This window comes from Gigantopelta aegis, chromosome 6 (assembly GCF_016097555.1).
Source record: "Gigantopelta aegis isolate Gae_Host chromosome 6, Gae_host_genome, whole genome shotgun sequence".
Taxonomy (NCBI): domain Eukaryota; kingdom Metazoa; phylum Mollusca; class Gastropoda; order Neomphalida; family Peltospiridae; genus Gigantopelta; species Gigantopelta aegis.
The window spans coordinates 93,024,748-93,047,953 of NC_054704.1; the positions used below are offsets into that span (position 1 = coordinate 93,024,748).

Consider the following 23,206-nt stretch of genomic DNA (forward strand, 5'->3'; position numbering starts at 1 on the left):
ATAAAACAGCTATTGCATGACTCACCAAACGGGCCGAGTCTGTAGTTGAACGTAACCACGATGATGTTGCCCATCACAGCTAGGACGTCTCCGTGAAACATCGCCGCCATCCCCACCTCGTTAGATCCCCCGTGCACGTGCACCAGCACCGCCATGTCGCTGACGTTGTCGCCGCCTGTCTTGAACGATAAAAAAACCCACATATTTGTTATAGCCGTTAATTCGAGGCTGATATAGTAAATTCGGGCCTAATATAGCCGTTAATTTGGGGCTGATATAACATTTAATTCGGGGCTGATACAACCGTTAATTCGGGCATAATATAGCCGTTAAATCGAGGCTGATATGGCCGTTAATTCGGGGCTGATCTAGCAGTTAATTCCGGCCTAATATAGCCGATAATTCGGGGCCGATATCGCCGTTAATTTGGTGATAATATAGCCGTTAATTCGGTGCTGATATAGTCGTTTATTCGGGGATGATATAGCCGTTAATTCGGGGCTGATATAGCAGTTAATTCGGGCCTAAAAGAGCCGTTAATTCGGGGCTAATATAGCCAGGTCAGGTCAGGTCATAGGGTTTTACGTGCACATTCAGAACAAGCTGTTGTAGCGCACGCCTGTCGTGGGCACAAGAGCCAGCCTTGGCCGGCTCATCCGTCCATGACAGGAAAGGTGGGGGAGGGGAGAGGAGGGACCGCCTGCACTGGCAGGTGCAAGGGAGCACCAGCAGCCCGATCGAATCGGTAGCAGGCGGGTTGGGGTGGTGGTGGTGCTAAGGAATTTTGAATGGAGCATTTAATGCCAAAGAGAAAGGGGTGCGCAATTTTGATTGAGGAAATTTGGCGCAATTTTTAACGGTCGGTCGAAAGGTAAATGGCCGAGCTAATATAGGTTTTGATATTAGTGAATCGAGAGTAGCTCGTTAGAATATAGCCGTTAATTCAGGGCTGATATAGCCGTTGATATAGCCGTTTATTCGGGGCTGATATAGCCATTTATTCGAGGCTGATATAACCGTTAAATCGGGGATGATATAGCCGTTTATTTTAGGCTGATATAGCCGTTTATTCGGGGCTGATATAGCCGTTAATTCGGGGCTGGTATAGCCGTTAATTCAGGGCTGTTGGGCAAAGGGCAAGGGTGGGAGGTCGATTTTTTCTTCCGCGTTTTAAAAATGAGAGAAAAAATCGATAAAGAGTGATAATGTCCCAGAATGAAGAAGAAATATTGAATTTCTGAAATGAATTAGTTGTCCTTCACGTTTTAATGTTGGTAGGAGGCCCCTGCATTTGTGTGTGTGTGTGTGTGTGTGTGTGTGTGTGTGGTTATCCTGTCCGGTGTTGTCTTGTCCTGTCCTGTCCTGTCCTGTCCTGTCTTGTCTTGTCCTGTCCTGTCCGTCCTGTCTTGTCGTGTCCTGTCCGTCCTGTCTGTCCTGTCCTGTCCTGTCCTGTCCTGTCCTGTCCTGTCCGTCCTGTCTTGTCTTGTCTTGTCTTGTCTTGTCCTGTCCTGTCCTGTCCTGTTTTGTCCTGTCCTGTCCTGTCCTGTCCTGTCCTGTCCTGTCCTGTCTTGTCTTGTCTTGTCCTGTCCTGTCCTGTCCTGTCCTGTCCGTCCTGTCTTGTCGTGTCTTGTCGTGTCCTGTCCTGTCCGTCCTGTCCTGTCCTGTCCTGTCCGTCCTGTCCTGTCCTGTCCTGTCCTGTCCTGTAATGTCTTGTCCTGTCCTGTCCGTCCTGTCTTGTCTTGTCCTGTCCTGCCCGTCCTGTCCTGTCCTGTCCTGTCTTGCTTGTGTTTTGTTTTGGGGGATTGTGGATTTTGTAGTTGTTTTTGTTGTTTTTTTGTTTTTGTTGTTATTTGTGTTGTTTCAGTAGTGTATTATACACAATATTCTGTAATAAAAGTATATTTTGCTTGGCACAACATAACGTAATCATGTTTAATAACAAACTTGTCTAACCAAATATCCCTGATGCCAAAGTAACAATAATTATATCTTTTAAAAGAGACCAGCTTTAATGGTTCCATTGTCTGTAACCGCAGAGTCCACTAAAACCCAATTACTGGGCTTTCTCGTATACGCACTAGTTGAAACGTCGTCTGCCGCCGTAAATCTCGTCTGCTGTTAATTTGGCCAGACGAACACAGCAATTATTCCAGTGATGTACTAGGGGAGCACGCGAGCAGACGACGAATTGCTATTAGCGCAGTTACTTTTTATCAGGAAGTATATCCGTCATTCTTCTTTTTACCCACAATGCGTTATTTTAAGCACTACTGTCGTTCTAATTAAGGGGGGAAATGGTTATTACTCGTCTAAGTCAATGTAGCACTGAGTGAGTACTAACAGTAAGGGTTGAGAACTGCGCATACAGATTTGATTTCTATGAGGGTTTTCTTCTTAGACTTTTTAAAGATACAATCTCGCCTCTTCATTATAAATTTACTATTGTAAAATACAAACACATAACACCTACTGACTACAGTTTTAATAAACTGGTGCGTTATTGTTGTCAACGCTGTTTACATCTCCTCATACATATCGTCAACTGTCTTGACATAAACCACAAACATCTGTCGCCATCTTTTTTATTACTTCTTCAGCTACGTTGACATATGCGCATACACCGATACGAATCTGGATACGCACACGGCAAAAATCGCCAATTACCTATTTTAATCGAGGTGTTACATACATATATGTCCGGATACGGATATGGCATCCGGATACAGGCTCGATTTATTTTGATAGCTCCATGTAGTGACTGAAATTGTATCCGCACGCCAAATAATACACCGGAAGTTGACCAAAATAGCTTCCCATGCTACATGCTAATTTCGTTAGGAAAGACCACAGAGCTGAGTTCAGCCAGACTGAGCAGAACGTTGTCCGCTAGACTGGTTTGTGCGCTTCTGGCCACAGACCACAATTAATTACGCTATATGTTTCTATATAGCGTTAGTGGCTATAACATTTTTTATTAATATCAGCAGGCCCATGGATTTTTTTATGTACCTTTGCCTGCATGAGGAAACATACCCTGAAAAGGACAACCCCTGTTGTCCAGCTCTTTCTCCCAGGATATTGGTTTAAACAAACACACCCACTAAACCTGGTCGGAGTACACCCATTTTACACCAAAAAAACCCCACTACTTTTTCATGGGCCAGAATTACCACAAACAAATCTTCAATGTCAACAAATTACACGTTTACAAACTACATGCTCTCCCCTGTCAACTTCAGTCAAATAGTTGCCACTTCAAAGCTGTCTGTCTGAATCACAGTCAAACATCAGACTACTTGCGCGGATAAATTTCCGAATAACTGTGATCTGAGGCCACGTTATAACGAATGACCTCTTCTAGTACCAGTCAAATTAGTTCGCAAACGTTAGCGAAAAACATCGAAGCCTAGATTTGCACGTAATCGTAAATCTACGACTAAACCACAATTCTTCTTACTATTATAGTACAATAAATATAGTTAGCAATATACATATTTCATTTTCTTTTGTCTTTGTGCTTCATCTTCCGTAATGTTGTAATTTTGTACGTGAAATAGACGCCAAATACGTGTAAAATCACGACCGGTATAACTGCTAGTAGCAGACGTAAACTTACGATGTTTAGTGAAATGGACCCCTGGGGCCTAATTCACAAAAGTCTCGCAACTTTGCGATCTCGCAGTGCAATACTAAAAGACTTGCAAAGAGGATGCTTTGTTGTCTAGCTGAGCCTAAGAGACTTTTGTGAATAAGGCCCCTGATCCCTATACTATCCGTTTTTAGGGGAACCTAGATTTCCGCTTCTCGGTATTAAAATGGAGAGTTCACAACTGAGTTTTTCGTGTGACGTAGATAGTGATTATTATCCAAAACGATGTCGAAGAACTGCGTCGGACTGTAACTAAGATTGTTTATCTTAAATAGTTAAATAATGTGCTTAAAAAGGTTTCTGAACAAATGTACTGTTACGATTCGTTCAGCTGTTATTGAATGCCATTGTTGCTGTTGCTGGTTCTGCTGCTGTTGCTGCTGTTGCTGCCGCTGTTGCTGTTGTTGCTGTTGTTGATGTTACTGTTGCTGTTGTTGCTGCTGTTGCTGCTGCTGCTGCTATGTATTTTGTTTTTACTTATTTTGTGTTTATGTCTAACATAGGTTCGCGCACGCTGTTCTAGGCACACCCTTTAGCTGCCTAAACATCCGCCAAGGACATTTGCTATTGATAATGGGTTATAGTCTGAGCTCCAGATTCTGTAGGAGGTAAACAAAAAACCTTTAACCTACATCATTTGGCCCCCTTAATTTCTGGGTATTTTATGATGCGTATACCATTGCCCTTTGGAAATCAGGACGCTGCACTAAAATTTAACCCTACGAAGGTTTTCATTTCCGGTCAAATCCAAGATGGCTGCTAAAATGATCAAATTCTATAAATATTATACTTTTTTGTCTCACGCCACTACTAATTGTAATAAAAATAGCCTTAAACGATTATTTTTAACATATTCCCCAAATAATAAAAGATGAAGAACATGATGGAAATTTATTTTATATAAATTAATAATAGACAACACCAGAAACCTATGCATTTTTCTTCATATTTTCTTTGTCAATATTAAATAAAAATTTACATTAGAAAAATAATTATTGTTCCTCATACAATAATGACATTGTTTTACTATTACATAGCTTTTAGGATTTCCTGGTCAAAATCTAGGTTGGCATTGTCAGATTAAAGAATTAATGTAATGTTGCTAACATCACTAATTCTGAACCGATTTCATCACAAATAGTCTTAAACTGTTTGCTGTAGATGATTTATTTAAAATATGGGTTTGTTTTCAATTTATTTTCAATACCAAATAAACATCAAAAAGGCAAATAACTGTATTGCCGTATACTATCACTTTTAAAGCTGAAAATAATATTTAAAAAGTGACAAACAAAAAAGCTAAACAAAAATCCCAGTATACACACACACACACACACACTAATAATGTATTCATTAAAAACAACCAGAATCAATCACATAAACATATCACTGCATGAAAAACTGTAACTCGGTAATAAACAAATGCCACAGCAATTTATAGATGATCCTGTCTCAAACCACACTTATTCAAAAGAATTATCATCTTCATAGATTGTTTTGTTTTTTTGTGCCCGTGTACATGTATGCAGCTCACATTTACAACAACAAATAATGTCACATGGAATATTTGTCTTCTCACATGAACAGTTTCTTATGCATTGGCGTTTACAGTTACAGAACAAATTGCTCATCAGATTGGAAGGCATCGGACTTTGCAACACCACCAGTGGTCGGACTCCAGATGATACCGATATCGATCCAAATTTAAAGGGATCTGGGATTGTAGGTTTGGGCTGCATGGCTTTTACCCAGATGTATGTTTGCAAGGTAACTCGAATGATGTGCTGACGACAGGCGTCGTCTGTTGACGGTAGAAGTTTGATGTCTGTTTTTTCTGGCATAAGGATGTCTTTTTGAAGTAAACCTCTGTCATTATGTGTTTTATAAATGCGACAGTGTTTTACTGATCATTGATCAAAATTTGTGTTCACTGTCATTTACTTTTGGTTGATGCCCAACAGTCGATGTGTTTTGCGTTTCGCAGTGCCGTTAAGCATTCATTCGCTGTCATTGCCAATGTCAGCAAATGTTAGGTAATCGAGATTGCAGCTTTAATAATCTATAAATATGGATATGAAGAGTGTAGATAATAGCAGCTGAATACCCAGCAGACGATACTTAGTGCTGACACGTTTTCCTGTATTAACATCATCGCTTATCGAGGCTCTTGAACACCAGGTCGATAATAATATCGATAACACTGGAGCCAGAAGCATTGTAGCTTAAACAACGCGATAATTAATATCAAAGAACTTGGAAACGACACCTGTTTACACCATGACGGGAGATTTCTAAATAGCATAAAATAATACGTGATTATTTCGATACTTGATATAAAACGAAAAACTCACACAGTATCATCTACAGTGAGTGTGTAAGAAATTCATTTTATACTTCCTTTAGTGAGAATCTCGTGCTCTATTTATGATATTACTGACTTAAAGACACACTATTGTCTGCTCCTAGATGAGAGCAACCCGGTCGTCACAGCCATACAAATGATACATCCATTGAAATAAAAAATAATGTGACGTATAAGTTAATACTGAAACAATCTGATTAAAATTAGCTCTACTGGTCTACCAGTAGATCTAACAGCATTGCGTGGACTCCCATGTCCAGGTGACATTTCATCTATAAATAACAATTTAAATATCGATCAATTACACTTCGCCTTTTATAGCGTTATTCGGGAGCATACAAATTCTAAAAATATCGGGCGAGACTATTTATGCAATAGGCGAACTTGAAAGTGCAGTAATAAACTCTGGATTGTATATTAGTATAAACAGATTTTATGGCTATACCATCACGTGGTTTATTATTTTTTTAAACCAATTTTATATAAAATTTTATATTGAAATTAGTTTCCGGCATACTTCGTAATTCACCCGAATCATTTCGTATACCCTCGGCATAGGCTTAATCCCGAATGTTTTCAAATTCTTTTCAAATCACTGACATGATTTTGCAAGTAAGGTTTTGACTGGTCGAATGAAAGGTCAATAGGACATGAACTTCAACGGGGTGCTGTTAGATCCACCTGTAATGTAATTAACCAGTGGAGCTAATTTTAATTTGATTAATACTAAAACTGATTGGTCTGTGACACATAAAAAAAAAAAATTCAAGCGCAAACGCCTTAAATAAGTTTTAGTTGGAAAAGAAGTTTAAATACACCTTATTTAGATACCATTTATCGTGCAACTCGTTGTTTAAGAACGTATAATTAAATTTCCTTTAGATTCGTTACAATATAACGTCATCCCATTGGTCCAGATGTAGCAATGGGAGTTTGTTCTTTTCTTGATGAATGTAATAGTTACGTCATCAGGGAACGTCATATCTGATGACGTCATTTTATATGGCCAAGTTGTCTTATTGAGTGTTATTGTTTATGGACCCAAAATAATTCAAAATAAATTATGAACTTTTAGTGTTATTATTAGCAAATTTGATTCAAATGTAATTATAAGTATTGTCTGTTATTTCTTTTACGTTCATCTGGGTATGAACAATAAAAATGATACGCAAAGTTATGTGAGAACGGCTTCGCCGATTTATACACTTTGCGGATGATTTTTGTTTGTTTTGTTCATACCCCGATGAACGTAAAAGAAAAACCAGACAATTCTTAAATGCAACTCCCTGCAGTGCGTTAGATACAGTTTAAAGCAGCCTGTTGGAATATTAGAGGTATCTAACGTCCACTTACATAATATTCTCTATAGTGTAACATGTCCGCATAACTACAACAATATGGATGAAAGTTAAGTTAGTTTTGTTTAATGACCTCACTAGGGCACACTGATGTATTAATCATCATGTCAAACAATTGGTAATTCTAACACGTACTCTTCAGAGGAAACCCGCTAATATACTGTTTTCATTAGTAGCGAGGGATCTTTTATACGCACTTTCATACATACAGGGCAGCACATACCACATACCTTTGATATACCAGTCGTGATGTATTGCTTATTTCTCGTTCCAGCCAGTGCACCACGACTGGTGTATCAAAAACCGTGGTATGTGCTATTCTGTCTGTGGTATGGTGTATATAGAAGATCCCTTGCTACTAACTGAAAAATGTAGCGGGTTTCCTCTCTAAGACTATATGTCGGAATGTTTGACATCCAACTACTGGTTTGTGCTGGGGTATCATTAAACATCTAATCTAGATGCTAACACTCACTATTTGACTGAATTGTACACTTTTGGTTAAAATTATGAAACTTGGTACATAGATTCCTTGACCCATTACTAACAATCTTAGATATGGCCCGTGGAGGCCAGGGAGGATCTACAATTAATGCCCCAACTCCTTTTAGTGGAGAGGCTAACAAAAACGTCTGCACTTTTGGTTAAAATCATGAAACTTGACACACATATACCTTGACCCATTTGTTCTGTGAAAAGTAAATTGTTCCATAGAAACTGCATTCACGAGCAGTGGTAAATGAAATCAGCAAAGCATCTCGTATGATATTATCCCACTACATATTACAATTCTTAATTTAGGTTAATCTACGCTGTGACTACACTATCCTATATTCCAAGGAAACTTTGCAGTAACTAGAACATAATGATAACAAAGCAAAAAGCTTGTAAGACTCAATAAATGTTTCAGCTTTTTCCCTTAATATCTTGTCTCCATATCCTGTCAATTTTATAAATATTCATCTAGTGATATTTTGAATGATGTAATTGCTACATTCCTTGCCTCTAAAAAAGGTGCACCTATATTGGTACTAACATAGGTCTTTGCTCTGTAATATGGCCACTTTGATGTACCTTGAAAGGTGGTGCCTATTAAAAATGGAAAAATACATCAATGGGTAACAGGTTTAAAAAATAGTATGGTGCCTTTGTCCAAAATGTCCACATTATTATCACATCTGGACCTAAGCTGCCTGCTTATTATCCTTAATTATCCTCAGAAACGGATAAAAGGATCCATGTTGGGATAACTTATTTTTGATGCAAAAAAATAAATAATAATTAACACAGTCTCCACACAACTAATGTCCCCTACCCTAAAATCTGCTCTTGCATCCACAGTTATATAGATTTGATGTAGCATTAATATTATTAATACTCACTGAAAAAGATTTGAACAAGTAATAGGCCTATATGTAAGCTATTATATTTAGTAACAAGAACGTCCTCCATGGGGGGAGGGGTCATTTTTGTTATCCTCCCCCAGTCACCAGTGGGTACTGTTGATTGTAATGCGTCATGGTATCTACAGCATGGGTCAAGTCGCATGATTTTTGTTATCCTCCCCCAGTCACCAGTGGGTACTGTTGATTGTAATGCATCATGGTATCTACAGTATGGGTCAAGTCGCATGATTTTGGTTATCCTCCCACAGTCACCAGTGGGTACTGTTGATTGTAATGCGTCATGGTATCTACAGTATGGGTCAAGTCGCATGATTTTGGTTATCCTCCCCCAGTCACCAGTGGGTACTGTTGATTGTAATGCGTCATGGTATCTACAGTATGGGTCAAGTCGCATGATTTTGGTTATCCTCCCACAGTCACCAGTGGGTACTGTTGATTGTAATGCGTCATGGTATCTACAGTATGGGTCAAGTCGCATGATTTTTGTTATCCTCCCCCAGTCACCAGTGGGTACTGTTGATTGTAATGCGTCATGGTATCTACAGTATGGGTCAAGTCGCATGATTTTTGTTATCCTCCCACAGTCACCAGTGGGTACTGTTGATTGTAATGCGTCATGGTATCTACAGTATGGGTCAAGTCGCATGATTTTTGTTATCCTCCCACAGTCACCAGTGGGTACTGTTGATTGTAATGCGTCATGGTATCTACAGTATGGGTCAAGTCGCATGATTTTTGTTATCCTCCCACAGTCACCAGTGGGTACTGTTGATTGTAATGCGTCATGGTATCTACAGTATGGGTCAAGTCGCATGATTTTTGTTATCCTCCCACAGTCACCAGTGGGTACTGTTGATTGTAATGCGTCATGGTATCTACAGCATGGGTCAAGTCGCATGATCTATATTTGGTGTGCATGTTACATATTACTACTCCATGACACAGAAATACAAATCGATCCACACCAAAATATTGCTCAAAATATTGCAACCCCCATCCACAATCTGAACCTTCATTCATCTCATCTAGTGGCGGGACGTAGCCCAGTGGTAAAGCGTTCGCCGGTGGACCCATTGGGCTATTTCTCGCTTCAGCTAGTGCACCACGACTGGTATATTAAAGGCCGTGGTATGTGCTATCCTGTCTGCGGGATGGTGCATATAAAAGATCGCTTGCTGCTAATCGAAAAGAGTAGCCCATTAAGTGGCGATAAATAAAACATTTCCTTCCTTCATCTTATCTATTCACAATTACATTTAAAATTGATATTGCATTAACATTGGGTGAGAACTATGCATTTCAATGTGGATAATGGTAACTTATTAAGAATTCCCTACATGGAAAGGGGTGGGGACATTTGTAGATCCTCCCTGGCCACCATGGCGCATTGTTGACTTGGGTCCATATCTGAAAATGCTTGTAATGGGTCAAATTATATGTGTGCAAAGTTTCATGCTTTTAACCAAAACTGGGGGCATTTGTAGATCCTCCCTGACCACCAGGGGGCACTGCTGACTTGGGTCCATATCTGAAAATGCTTGTAATGGGTCAAAGTGCATGTGTACCAAGTTTCATGCTTTTAACCAAAAGTGCACAATTTTTTATTTGTTAGCCGCCCCACTAAACAGCCCATGATTAATAAATCAATGTGCTATATAGTGGAGTCATTAAACAAAAGAAACTTTTAACTTTTGATGTACTGGGTGTGACGAGAAAACAAAATCAGAGAATGGGTCCACCGAGGGGGTTCGATCCTGCGACAGTGCGACTGAGGCTAAGACAGTTATCAGACCCACCTTAGGTACGTAGATGTTCATGTAGAGGCAGTCCTCGTCGTTGTGGTCGAAACCCGGCACGTGCATGCGGATGTACGACCACTGGGCGCCGGACTGTGGACACGCAGGGGGCAGCACCGTCGTGTTCAGAACGCCCATCCATGGCGACGGGTCACGGGGGTTCTGAAATTAATCAATCAATCAATCAATGCATGATGGATGGATGGATGGATGGATGGTTGGTTGGATAGATAGATGGTTGGTTGAATAGATGGATGGAAGGATGAATCAATCAGTGAATGTATGTATAAATGAATGTATGAATGAATGAATGAATGAATGAATGAATGAATAAATGAATTAATTAATGTTTGGGTTTTGTGTGGTTTTGGATGGATGAACGAACGGACACCACCCAGCAGGTAAATGAATTAATGGATAATACGCGTTTAACTATTACTCCGCTACCGTCTACCTCCACCAGTCCAACCGGGGGAGACTATATTTTCATCTCCGTCCTTCTGTCTGTATGTCTGTCCACCTCCACCAGTCCAACCGGGGGAGACTATATTTTCATCTCCGTCCTTCTGTCTGTATGTCTGTCCACCTCCACCAGTCCAACCGGGGGAGACTATATTTTCATCTCCGTCCTTCTGTCTGTATGTCTGTCCACCTCCACCAGTCCAACCGGGGGAGACTATATTTTCATCTCCGTCCTTCTGTCTGTATGTCTGTCCACCTCCACCAGTCCAACCGGGGAGACTATATTTTCATCTCCGTCCTTCTGTCTGTATGTCTGTCCACCTCCACCAGTCCAACCGGGGGAGACTATATTTTCATCTCCGTCCTTCTGTCTGTATGTCTGTCCACCTCCACCAGTCCAACCGGGGGAGACTATATTTTCATCTCCGTCCTTCTGTCTGTATGTCTGTCCACCTCCACCAGTCCAACCGGGGGAGACTATATTTTCATCTCCGTCCTTCTGTCTGTATGTCTGTCCACCTCCACCAGTCCAACCGGGGGAGACTATATTTTCATCTCCGTCCTTCTGTCTGTATGTCTGTCCACCTCCACCAGTCCAACCGGGGGAGACTATATTTTCATCTCCGTCCTTCTGTCTGTATGTCTGTCCGTCTGTTCAACATATAATATTCCGGATGGTTTTTTTTCACAATTCCTCGATAGATTCAGCTGAAATGTTTTGAGTGATCAAGTTTGACTTTCATGGCAATTTATCCATTTTTCACAGAGTTGTGGCCCTGGAACTTTGGAGATATGAAAATTTGTGTTTTGTTTGTTTGCAATACCTGAAGACACTGAGATGAAATGTTGTATATAGCTTTATCATGTACTGTCACAGCTCAAATTTAACTTTCATTGCAATTTACCAATTTTTTTACAGAGTTATGGCTCTTGAATTTAGGAGATACAAAAATTTATTGGGCCCTGTAGGGAACATGTATTGCTTTAACAGTACTCTCAAAAAGCTTGTTAACTTATTAAACATAATACTGTTCAAGTGTATGTGCACAAACTACGTTGTTATCGGAAATGTTTTAGTGAGGCGTGAAATTGATAATGACGTTACGGTGTGACGGTATCGCGTGTTTCATTGCACGTGCAGTTTGTGCATGACCTGTAAACAGTACCTAATAAACTGATATACATAGGGTCAAACAAGGTTAAACTGATAACATGTTTTTCTAAATTAACCATGTTTTGTTCATTAATAATGTTCGATATGGGTTATCCGGTATGGGTGGTTTTTTCTCGGCTCAATCTCACAATCATTATCTACGCATCATTTACTCTGAACGAGGGGCGGGATTTAGCTTAGTCGGATGAGTGCTTGCGACGCAGGATTGATGGTGCATATAAAACATTCCTTAAAGGGACATTCCTCAGTTTGCTGCACATTTTAAGATGTTATCGACTAACAGAGACTTTTTAACGATTGTAATTACATATCAAATATAATTTTCTGCATAAAATATTAGTGGCTGTATATCAAACGTGTTTCTGATCGTTCTAATATTTGTACTAGGTTAAATTTAATTTTATTTCCTAACATGTGTTTTTTTTCGTACGTACGAAATTATTTAAAGAGGAAATCCAGTTTGGGCTTTTTACAAATATTAAGACAACCAGAAACACATTGAATAAACAAACACTGATATTCTAAACAAGAAAATATATTTAATATGTAAGTTTAATCGTAGAAATATTTTATTAGTCGGAAACATCTTACAATGCAGAAAACTCAGGAATGTCCCTTTAAGTCTAATGGGAAAATGGAGAGAGAGAGAGAGAGAGAGAGAGAGAGAGAGAGAGAGAGAGAGAGAGAGAGAGAGAGAGAGAGAGAGAGAGAGAGGTCAAGGCATTTACAATATAGGTAATGATCAATTCCAGTTTCTTTTGTCTATTGTTTCACAGAGCCAAGATGAGTCATTTGAGACATGCTTAAAATGTCTCTAAATGTTTTTAGTTTCTAATCTTCTCATCAGTGTCTTTCATATTTGGTATGTTCAGCAAATGTCTTATAGCACCACCATTACTATCATGACCACTACATATAGTCTTAGAGACGAAACCAGCTACATTTTTCCATTAGTAGCAAGGGATCTTTTATATGCATCATCCCACAGGAAGGATAGCACATACCACAGCCTTTGATACACCAGTCGTGGTGCACTGGCTGGAACGAGAAATAGCCCAATGGACCCACCAACAGGGATCGATCCCAGACCGACCGCGCATCAAGCGAGCGCTGTACCACTGGGCTACATCCCGCCATGAAGTAGGATCAAAGTCTTGACTATAATGTTTCCTGAAACATTCATCTCTTTTCTACAAGAGGCAGGATATAGCTCAGTCGATTGAGTGCTCGCTGTAGGTGCTTGCGTCGCATGATCGATCCACCTCGGTGGATCCATTCCACTGATTGGGTTATTTATCGTTCCAACCAGTGCAACACAACTGGTCTAATGCCGTGGTATGTGTTTTCCTGTCTGTGGGAAAGTGCATATAAAAGATGCCGTGCTACTAATGGAAAAAAAAATCGCAACGCAACCATGTCCGACAGTATGACCTAAGTAGGTCACTGAAGCTTTCACGAATTCACATTTACCCAGGTTCACAGTCACGTTAGCTTTCTGTAGGCGACTGAATATTTGTTGTAAACCGGTTAAATGTTCATCCCAAGTGTCGGTGGCTAACACCACATCGTCCAGATACACACTGACGTTTTCTAAGTCTGATAACACCTGGTTCATCATCCTTTGAAAGGCAGCAGGGGCAGTCTTCAAACCAAACGGCATCATTCGAAATTTGAAGAGGCCGTCAGGTGTGATTATCGCCAGAATGTCCTTAGCTTTCTCCGTTAACGGAATGGCATAAAATCCCTTCAATAGGTCCAATTTGGTGATGTATTGAGCGTGTCCAACTCGGTCGATGCAATCGTCAAGGCGGGGTAGAGGGTAGGCATCTGCCTTGATGAGTTGATTCACACGGCGTAGGTCAGCACACACCCGAAAACTGTTATCTCCCTTTTGAATTACTATAACAGGTGATGCCCACTGACTGTTTGATGGTTCCAGAATGTCGTGTTTCAACATGTAATCTATCTCCTTTTTCAGTGCCGCACGTTTTACAGGGTTTATCCGATAGGCATGCTGTCGAATCGGTGTAGCGTTGGGTTCCAAGCGCACATCCTGGATTAAGGTATTGGTAACCGTTGGAAAGTCCTGACAAATGGAAACATTGTTTTGTATCAACGTAGTCAGCTTTGCTCGCTGGGGGCTGTCAAGGTGCTGTAGATAAGAACTCAAGTCTGCTAGAATCTGGCTGTTGGTTAATTTGATCTCTGCAGTCTTGACGTCATCACAGGAAATTGAGTGACTCTCAGTCTGGACAGGTAACACTGGAACTATCGGCAGTCTGTCAAAATAACCTTTTAGCAAATTGATGTGACAATACCTAACCCTATAAGGAGTGTTTATCACATACCCTGTCTCATTAACCCGTTTGTGCACAACATAGGGACCGAAATACCTGTTCTGCAATGAACCCCGTTTAATGGGAAGATACCGCAGCACCTTATCCCCTGGTTTAAATTCCCGACTCTTAGCCTTCCTATCAAACACTGATTTTATTTTGCTCTGGGCATAGCTCAGATGTTTCCTAGCTAGTTCGGTCGCCTGCCACAACCTATCTCTAACTCTTCCTACATAAATCAGCAGGTTTTCGGCATTATCCTTGTCTAACCAAATATCTTTTACCAATTTGAGAGGGCCTCGGGCTGAATGCCCATAGACCAACTCAAATGGGGTGAATCCTAAAGATTCTTGCTTTGCATCCCGTGCTGCGAACAACACAAAAGGGATTAACTGGTCCCAGTCAGTACCATTGTCGAAACAATGGCAGCGGAACATACTTTTCATGCTCTTGTGGAAACGTTCTATTGCGCCCTGGCTCTCAGGGTGGAATGCAGCAGAACGAATCTGTCGTATATCTAAAATAGACAGTACTTGCTGGATCAACTTGCTCATGAAGTTTGTACCCTGGTCGCTTTGAATTTCACCTGGTAAACCCGTATACGTGAAGTATTTAAGCAGTGCACTAGCTAAAACAGATGCAGTAATCTTCCTTAAGGGAATCGCCTCTGGGAAAACGCGTAGTTAAGCACATAATTGTTAATAAGAATTGGTTGCCTGAACGCGTTTTCGGTAATGGCCCCACGACATCTATCAATACTTTTGAAAAGGCTTCCCCAACTATGGGAACCTTCTGCAGGGGATAGGGAGGAATTAGCTGATTTGGTTTCCCCACAATCTGACACACATGACATGACATACAATGCTTACTGACATCTGCAAACATTCCCTTTCAATAAAACTCTGAGGCAAGTTTACTATGAGTCTTATTCCGCCCTAAGTGGCCAGCAAACACGTCCTCATGTGCTAACAATAACAGTGACGGACGGTACTTAGAGGGCACCACAATTCTACATCTTGTCACACATTCCTCACTATCAGGCACAACCTTCTCCACACTCTTATTCATTAATACTCCCTTGTCCATATAATAACCTGACATCTGATCCTCCATCTCACCCTCAGTTAACAATGTAGTGCGAGCTGCCAACAAATTTGGATCAGCCCCCTGCTCTAGGATTAACTCTTGTCTATTACAAGGTAAGTCCCCTCTATCAAACACAAATGGTTCATTTCCCCTCTGCGGGAGGTCAACAGGTTCCACCACATTTAGTTCCTCAGTTGACTTATCTACCATTTTACCGATAACCTCATCCACTCCAATTTCATGGCTCACACACGTATCAGACAAATCACAATTGTCTCGTGCTACCCTTCCGGCCATAGCCCTAGTCATTACACACGCAGGATAACTAATCTCATCAACCTCACACTCTTCTATGGGTAAAGGGCTGTCTTCAATTAACAACTGGTCACCTTGCGGCTGGCAACACTGACTAGACAAATCGTTACCCAACAAAACTCCTATGTTTTCAAAAGGCAAGTCCTTCACAACACCCATAACGACTGGTCCCGTCACAAACTTCGAACACAAGAAAACGTTATGTAACCAAGTCTGTATCTGAATTTTCAATACCAGCTAAACAATCTGACGTTATAAGAGACTGGCTACACTCTGTATCCCGATAGATTGATATTGCCTTAGGACTCAACTCTTGTTTCACATCACAAACCATACCAGTGGACACATACGGGTTTACTTTCTCTGCCATGGGACTAACCATTAACTCTCTCGCTAACGTAGCTGACCTCACTAAACCGACCACTTGCGCATTATCGCGTTTCCTTTTAAAACAGTCCCCGTCAAGATGGTTATCCTTTTTACAGTAACTGCAATGTGGACGGAAAGTTCGTGAATTGGCTGATAATGCAGGTTTATCCTTACTTTGCCCACCAGGTGCATTCCTTGCCTGACTAGCTGACCAACTAGATGACTCTCCCCGATAGTTACTTTCCCGGGAAAAACCTGGCTGAAATTTCTTCTTATCACCCTGTTGTATAGAGCTACCCTGTCCTGCCTGAGCTTTGTGTATTAACACGTAATCATCTGCCGCTATGCCTGCCTCCTCTATTTTTTTGATATCACGATCCTCTAAATGAATACGTAAGCTAACTGGTAATCCATTTTTAATGTCCTGTAAGATCAACAATTCCCGTAACTTGGTATATGACCCTACCTGATGAGAAACCACCCATTTATCAAACATCCCTGCTTTCTTAGCCACAAACTCACTATAAGACTGACCCTGCGTTTTTCTCAACTCGCTATACCGTAAACGATAATCCTCAGGTCGTAACCCATAAGCCCTCAACACTGCAGACTTAACTAGGTCGTACTGACTTGCTCGCTCATCACTCATTGAATTATAAGCTACGCTAGCCTTCCCCTTAAACTTAGACACGGCTAACAATGTCCACTTAGAATGCGGCCAACTTAGCTGCTTAGCGGCCCGTTCAAAAAGTTGGAAGAACATATCTACCTCCTGGTCGTCAAATACAGGCACTGATCTATAAGCCTCCGACATGTTAAACCCATTTCCTGCCTCCCGTCTAACTTCTTCAGTATTCAACTTTAACTCATGTTCCACTTTTAATTTTGCTAACTGGAATTCTCTATCCCTATCTCTCTCTTCTCTCTCTCTCTATCTTCTTTCTCTCTCTCTCTCTCTCTCTCTCTCTCTCTCTCTCTCTCTCTCTCTCTCTCTCTCTCTCTCTCTCTCTCTCTCTCTCTCTCTCTCTCTCTCTCTTCCTCTCTTCTCTATCTCTATCTTCTTTTTCTCTATCCCTCTCTTCCCTTTCTCTCTCTCTATATTTTTCTCTCTCCCTCTCTCTCTCTCCCTCTCTCTCTCTCTCTCTCTCTCTCTCTCTCTCTCTCTCTCTCTCTCTCTCTCTCTCTCTCTCTCTCTCTCTCTCTCTCTCTCTCTATCTATCTAATGCACGTTCTTCTCTTTCGTACTCAAGCTTTTTAAAAGCTAACTGTTGTTCCATACTCAACTCATTTATTTCTATCTCTGGAACAGTCTCACTTTCTTCCATAACAGGACTATCACCAAAAACTTCCTGGATAATAATTGTCCTTATATCTCCTAATGTTTTAGCTGATGTTAAATCAATTTCTCGCTCACTCGCGATTTCAACTAATTCGGCCTTACGCGCTCGCTTAATCTCCACTACACTGAGCGTAGGCCTATCCAGCAAATTCTTATCCATGTTTACGTATGACACACTTATTATTTTATTTTTTCTAGTGAACAACGTTGCTACTTCTAGTTAATTTGTAAAAATAATTTATAAAGCCCCCATTTACAAACAATACTTTTTAAATATGCATGTCCCGTTTCAGATCCAGGACGAACAACCCAATTTTTACTCCTGTCACGGGGATCCTATAATACCCGTAACTGAATAAAATACGATTATCCAAATATCTCTCCTAACTGTATATCTATTAGATCCCTTTGTATCGGGCAGTCCAATACCCGAGTGGCTCGGCTCTAGGTAAGAGATAAGATCTTATATAAATATGTATAAGATATAGCACGTTTAGTTCACTAGAAAACACAACAAAACACAATACACTTTGGAATCTGTATTAACTTTAACGCTGACAAATGTACTTACCGCAGTAGTTAATTAGCAACAACAATATAATAACAACCCAGAGCTAAACACTTAATTAGTTCATCTCTAGGTGTCTAGTTTACACAATATTCGAATCACTTCACCGTGACACAACACCCACACGTGTTATAATTGAGAAACGCTGCAAGGGAAACTTAATTAATAAAGGAATTACAACTCTATTCCTAACTGGTTAATTTTTAATTAACCTTTAACTACTCATTCAGTAACCTTGTAATACAGAATTAATACCGGTACATATCACCATAAAGACAATAACCTACAGTGTACCTAGGTCCTCTAGGATGACCGGCTAGCTTTAATATTTTAGAACAGTGAAGCCTACAATTTACTTCGTCAGATTACCGGAAACACTGTCTAAATAATATTGGTATAATACAGTATTAAAATATTTAAAGTCACATCAATCACATCAAGGTTATACAACAGAGCAGAAATATATATTTACCAAGTCCGGACTGAACTTATATAGTTCGTTCAGTGGACGACGTCCGTTCCCCTGCAGCCTTCCAATGTTTCTCCCCGATATATTTAAAATCCTATCTATTTATTCAAAAATCTCAGAGACAGCGAATATCGCCTGGGGGCACAACGCGGTACCTCACCTATCATGTGATAGTTCCACAACTCCCAGGGACGGTATTTCTTCTTAGATGGCCAGACTTACTGTCGCCTAGTTCGCCAGAAATACCCCGGTCGTAAACCGCACTACCGGAGTTATTACGTAACTACTGGCCACGTGGCCTCCACCCCTGGTCTAAGTGTGTATTAGGGGGTACGGTCGCGCGGAGGTATTACGTAACCAAGCTGCACACGGCCCTCTAAAACAATTAACAACGCCTTAGGCGAAAAGATAAGAGCATGTTCCGTCACAGTGGGTTGCAGGATCGACTCTTTGAACTCGAGGGAGGGGGGGGGGGGTGTCTCATCCCAACCAGTACCCGACAACTGGTATATCAAATGTCGTGATATACCTGCATTTTGGGAAGGGATAGCTTGCGTTGCAGGAGAGGGTTTCTCTTTGACAGTCTTAGAGAGGAAACCCGCAATATTGTTTTCCATTAGTAGCAAGGGATCTTTTATATGCACTTTCCCACAGACAGGAAAGCACATACCACGGCCTTTCACCAGTTGTGGTGCATTGGTTAGAACGAACAAAAATCCAATCAGTTGAATGGATCCAGCGACGTGGTTTGATCCTGCGACGCAAGGACCAACCCCTCTCTCTCCCTGTCTCTCTGTCTTTCTCTCTGCCTCTGTCTGTCTGTCTCTGTCTCTCTGTCTCTCTCTCTCTCTCTCTCTCTCTCTCTCTCTCTCTCTCTCTCTCTCTCTCTCTCTCTCTCTCTCTCTCTTCTCTGTGTCTCTATGTCTGTCTGTCTCTGTCTGTCTGTCTCTGTCTGTCTGTCTGCGTGTGTCTCTCTATCATTCTCTCTCTCTCTCTCTCTCTCTCTCTCTCTGTCTGCCTCTCTCTGTGTCTCTGTCTGTCTATCTGTCTCTCTTTCTCTCTCTTTCTCTGTGTCTCTATGTATGTCTTTCTCTGTCTGTCTGTCTGTCTGTCTGTCTCTCTCTCTCTCTCTCTCTCTCTCTCTCTCTCTCTCTCTCTCTCTCTCTCTCTCTCTCTCTCTCTCTCTCTCTCTCTCTCTCTCTCTTTCTGTGTGTGTGTGTATGTGTGTCCCAGCCATGTATAGAATGAGTCATATGTTAATTACTCAACAATCGTAATTACTCAACAGTCCTAAAGTATCGTTAAAAAAAAACAGTATTTTCTTTCAGTGGAGTATTGATTAATACTCAAACACAAAACAAGTTTAGCTATTTGGCAAATGTGCTCTAATAAAAACACACAGACACAGGATATAACTGATGCATCATCTGTCATTATGAGTAACAGGATATAACTGATGCATCATCTGTCATTATGAGTAACAGGATTTGTTCAGTACCTAATAAAATGTGTAATTGTCACATAATTGGATGTAGCTTAAAGTACAGTGCAGTGGTCCCAAATTGCTAAACCCTTGTTGTCTTTGTATTTTAATATGATTTAAGTGCAAATGTAATTTTATTTTAGATTGACTGGGTCCGCACATTATTATAGGTTTCAACCCAGACTGAGTGTTAATGGCGTATATGCTATGTCATTTCTCAAACGTTTCTCTCAGTGATCAATATCCTCTGTAACGGACTAAGTGAAAACCCAAATAGTTGATATATATCTCAGGCACGGCGGAGAAGAGGGTGGGTGGGGTTCTAGCCCCCTCAATAATTCTGAATCAAAAATATTAATGGTAGTAAATCTTAAGGCAGAGATGAATTTTACTTGTAGAATGCACGAAATTGCATTTCAGAATATCTATTTTTCCAAATGTTACGGGGAAGCATACCCCCAAAACTGTCAGATACTTTGCTTTGCGCCCTCGATCTCAGTCAGCCCCCTCCCTCCCTCCCCCTAATGTGTACTTTCGTCTGCCGTGCCTGTGCCCAGGAGAGTACAAATATGGACTTTTAATTGAATATAAGCATGGAAATACATGCACAAACAAAACACCAATGTTAACATTGTTTATTAATACTGTTAGTAGCAATTATTATTAATCAAGAGCATATATTTTCATTCTTTTATTAAAATTAATCTACGAATATATAGAGAATAATACATCCGTGTCTAACGAGCGAAAGCGAGTTTGATACATTTTTAAACAACGAGTTGTGAGATAAACGGTATCTAACGGACACCAATGTATTATTCTATTTCTTACATATCCTCAAAAACCAGGTTTTAAGCAAATTTTAAAACATCTTTTTCGACTGAAAGTTATTTTCAACCGTTGCACTAGTAGCTGGCTTACGCGTCACCGACTCACGAATGTCAGGTTAACTATACGTCACAGTCAAATCAATTTCCATCGTGTAGGTTTTTCATTGGTTGACATTCAAGTGTCTGTGACGCGCGTCAGCTACAAGTATAACGGCTGTAAATACCTTTTAGTCGAAAAAGATGTTAAACTTTGTTTAAAACCTTGTTTTTGAGGATATGTAAGAAATAGAATAATACATTGGTGTCCGTTAGATAACATTTATCTCACAACTCGTTGTTTCAAACTCTCTTTCGCTCGTTAGATACATTTTAAAACAACTCGTGAGATAAATGGTATCTAACGGCCACTCATGTATTATTCTCTGTTTAATGTCATAATGTAATAAATGATGATGGTTACAAGAATATAAATATTATAAGATTGGACATAATGAAGTTAAAGTTGTTAATCTATACTTATACACTTTTATGATCAACAAATGCAAAGCGATCTGTCTACCTACACTTTTCATTTGCCTAACTGAAACAAAATATATACCCAGATTTCTCTACAAATGCACATAACAAAATTGAATGAAAATCGGATAAACGAAAGAGAATCTTAAAGGGACATTCCTGAGTTTGCTGCAATTTTTAAGATGTTATCGACTAACAGAGACTTTTTAACGATTGTAATTACATATCAAATATATTTCCCTGCATAAAATATTAGTGGCTGTATATTAAACGTGTTTCTGATCGTTCTAATATTTGTACTAGGTTAAATTTCATTTTATTTCCTAAAATGTATTTTTTTCGTACGTACGAAATTATTTGAAGACAAAATTCAGTTTGGTCTTCTTACAAATATTAAGACAACCAGAAACACATTGAATGTACAGACATTGATATTCTAAAGAACAAAATATATTTAATATTTAAGTTTATTCGTAGAAATATTTTATCAGTCGGAAACATCTTACAATGCAGCAAACTCGGGAATGTCCCTTTAAACAATTTAAAACAATTTCTTTCTACTTTTTACATTTGCATTCCAAGCAACTTATATATCGTCTATTGTAGTAAGAATTCCAATTATATGTTATTGTCGAGACTGGTCGGGTCAGCATTTTAAGCCCTACTTGTCTGTCTATGATAATCACAACAGTCCATCAAGTAGCTGGGTACTTGTATAATCATGATTTCAGAATGTTATCAATGTAGAACATTACTACTAATATTTTTTTGTTTGTTAAAGTTTAGTTTTGTTATCAATAGATGATTTAAGACTAATTATGTTTGCTTAAGTATTACTTTCCATGTGGATCAATCTGCTTTAAAATATTTTAAAGTTTCGTTGTTTTGGGGGGTTTTTTTGTTATCAGTTGATGATGTAAGGCTAATTATTTTTACTTAAAGGGAAAGTCCCAATGGTATTACTTCCCATGTAGATCATCAAAAACAAGACAAGCAACAACATCTTAAAGGGACATTCCTGAGTTTGCTGCACTTTTTAAGATGTTATAGACTAACAGAGACTTTTTAACGATTGTAATTACATATCAAATATATTTTTCTGCATAAAATGTTAGTGGCTGTATATTAAACGTGTTTCTGATCGTTCTAATATTTGTACTAGGTTAAATTTCATTTTATTTCCAATATCTAGTTCGGGCTTCTTACACATATTAAGATTACCAGAAACGCATTGAATATACAGACAATGATATTCTAAACAAGAAAATATATTTAATATGTAAGTTTAATCGTAGAAATAGTTTATTAGTCGGAAACATCTTACAATGCAGCAAACTCAGGAATGTTCCTTTAATGTCATTCAATCAATGGCAATTCTCACCTCGAACCTGAGATGGCCGGTCGGGGCAGCCGCGTAGGGGATTCCCAGAAAGCGCTCGACTGTCGAGTTGTTCTCCAGAACGCTGTGCACGTATCCTCTGATCTTTCCGAACACCGTCTCACGAACTGTGAATTCCTGGGGATCACACGTCACAATGGTTCCTGTCAGTGCCACACAGACAGTCCAGCTGACAACAGAATGTGGAAGCATTTCCCTGTCGGACGTGGCTTCAATTTGGCAACTGCTTGCGACTTGCCATTATTATCATCTGCTAGCCGCGCGAAGATGGAACTGTCTCGTGCGGTGA

The 23,206-nt window shown here is 40.0% G+C and overlaps 1 protein-coding gene across 1 annotated transcript in view; it reads right to left on the bottom strand.

Annotated features, from left to right (window-relative positions):
• Nucleotides 1–23,206, bottom strand: part of LOC121376368 (acetylcholinesterase-like) — a 40,888-nt gene extending 17,682 nt beyond the window's left edge. The window contains exons 1-3 of the mRNA XM_041504215.1: nucleotides 22,900–23,206; nucleotides 10,572–10,733; nucleotides 26–179 (exon numbers count right to left, since the gene is read on the bottom strand). Coding sequence (XP_041360149.1) covers nucleotides 26–179; nucleotides 10,572–10,733; nucleotides 22,900–23,109 — 526 coding nt within the window. The 5' untranslated portion in view covers nucleotides 23,110–23,206. The remainder of the gene's footprint in view (nucleotides 1–25; nucleotides 180–10,571; nucleotides 10,734–22,899) is intronic.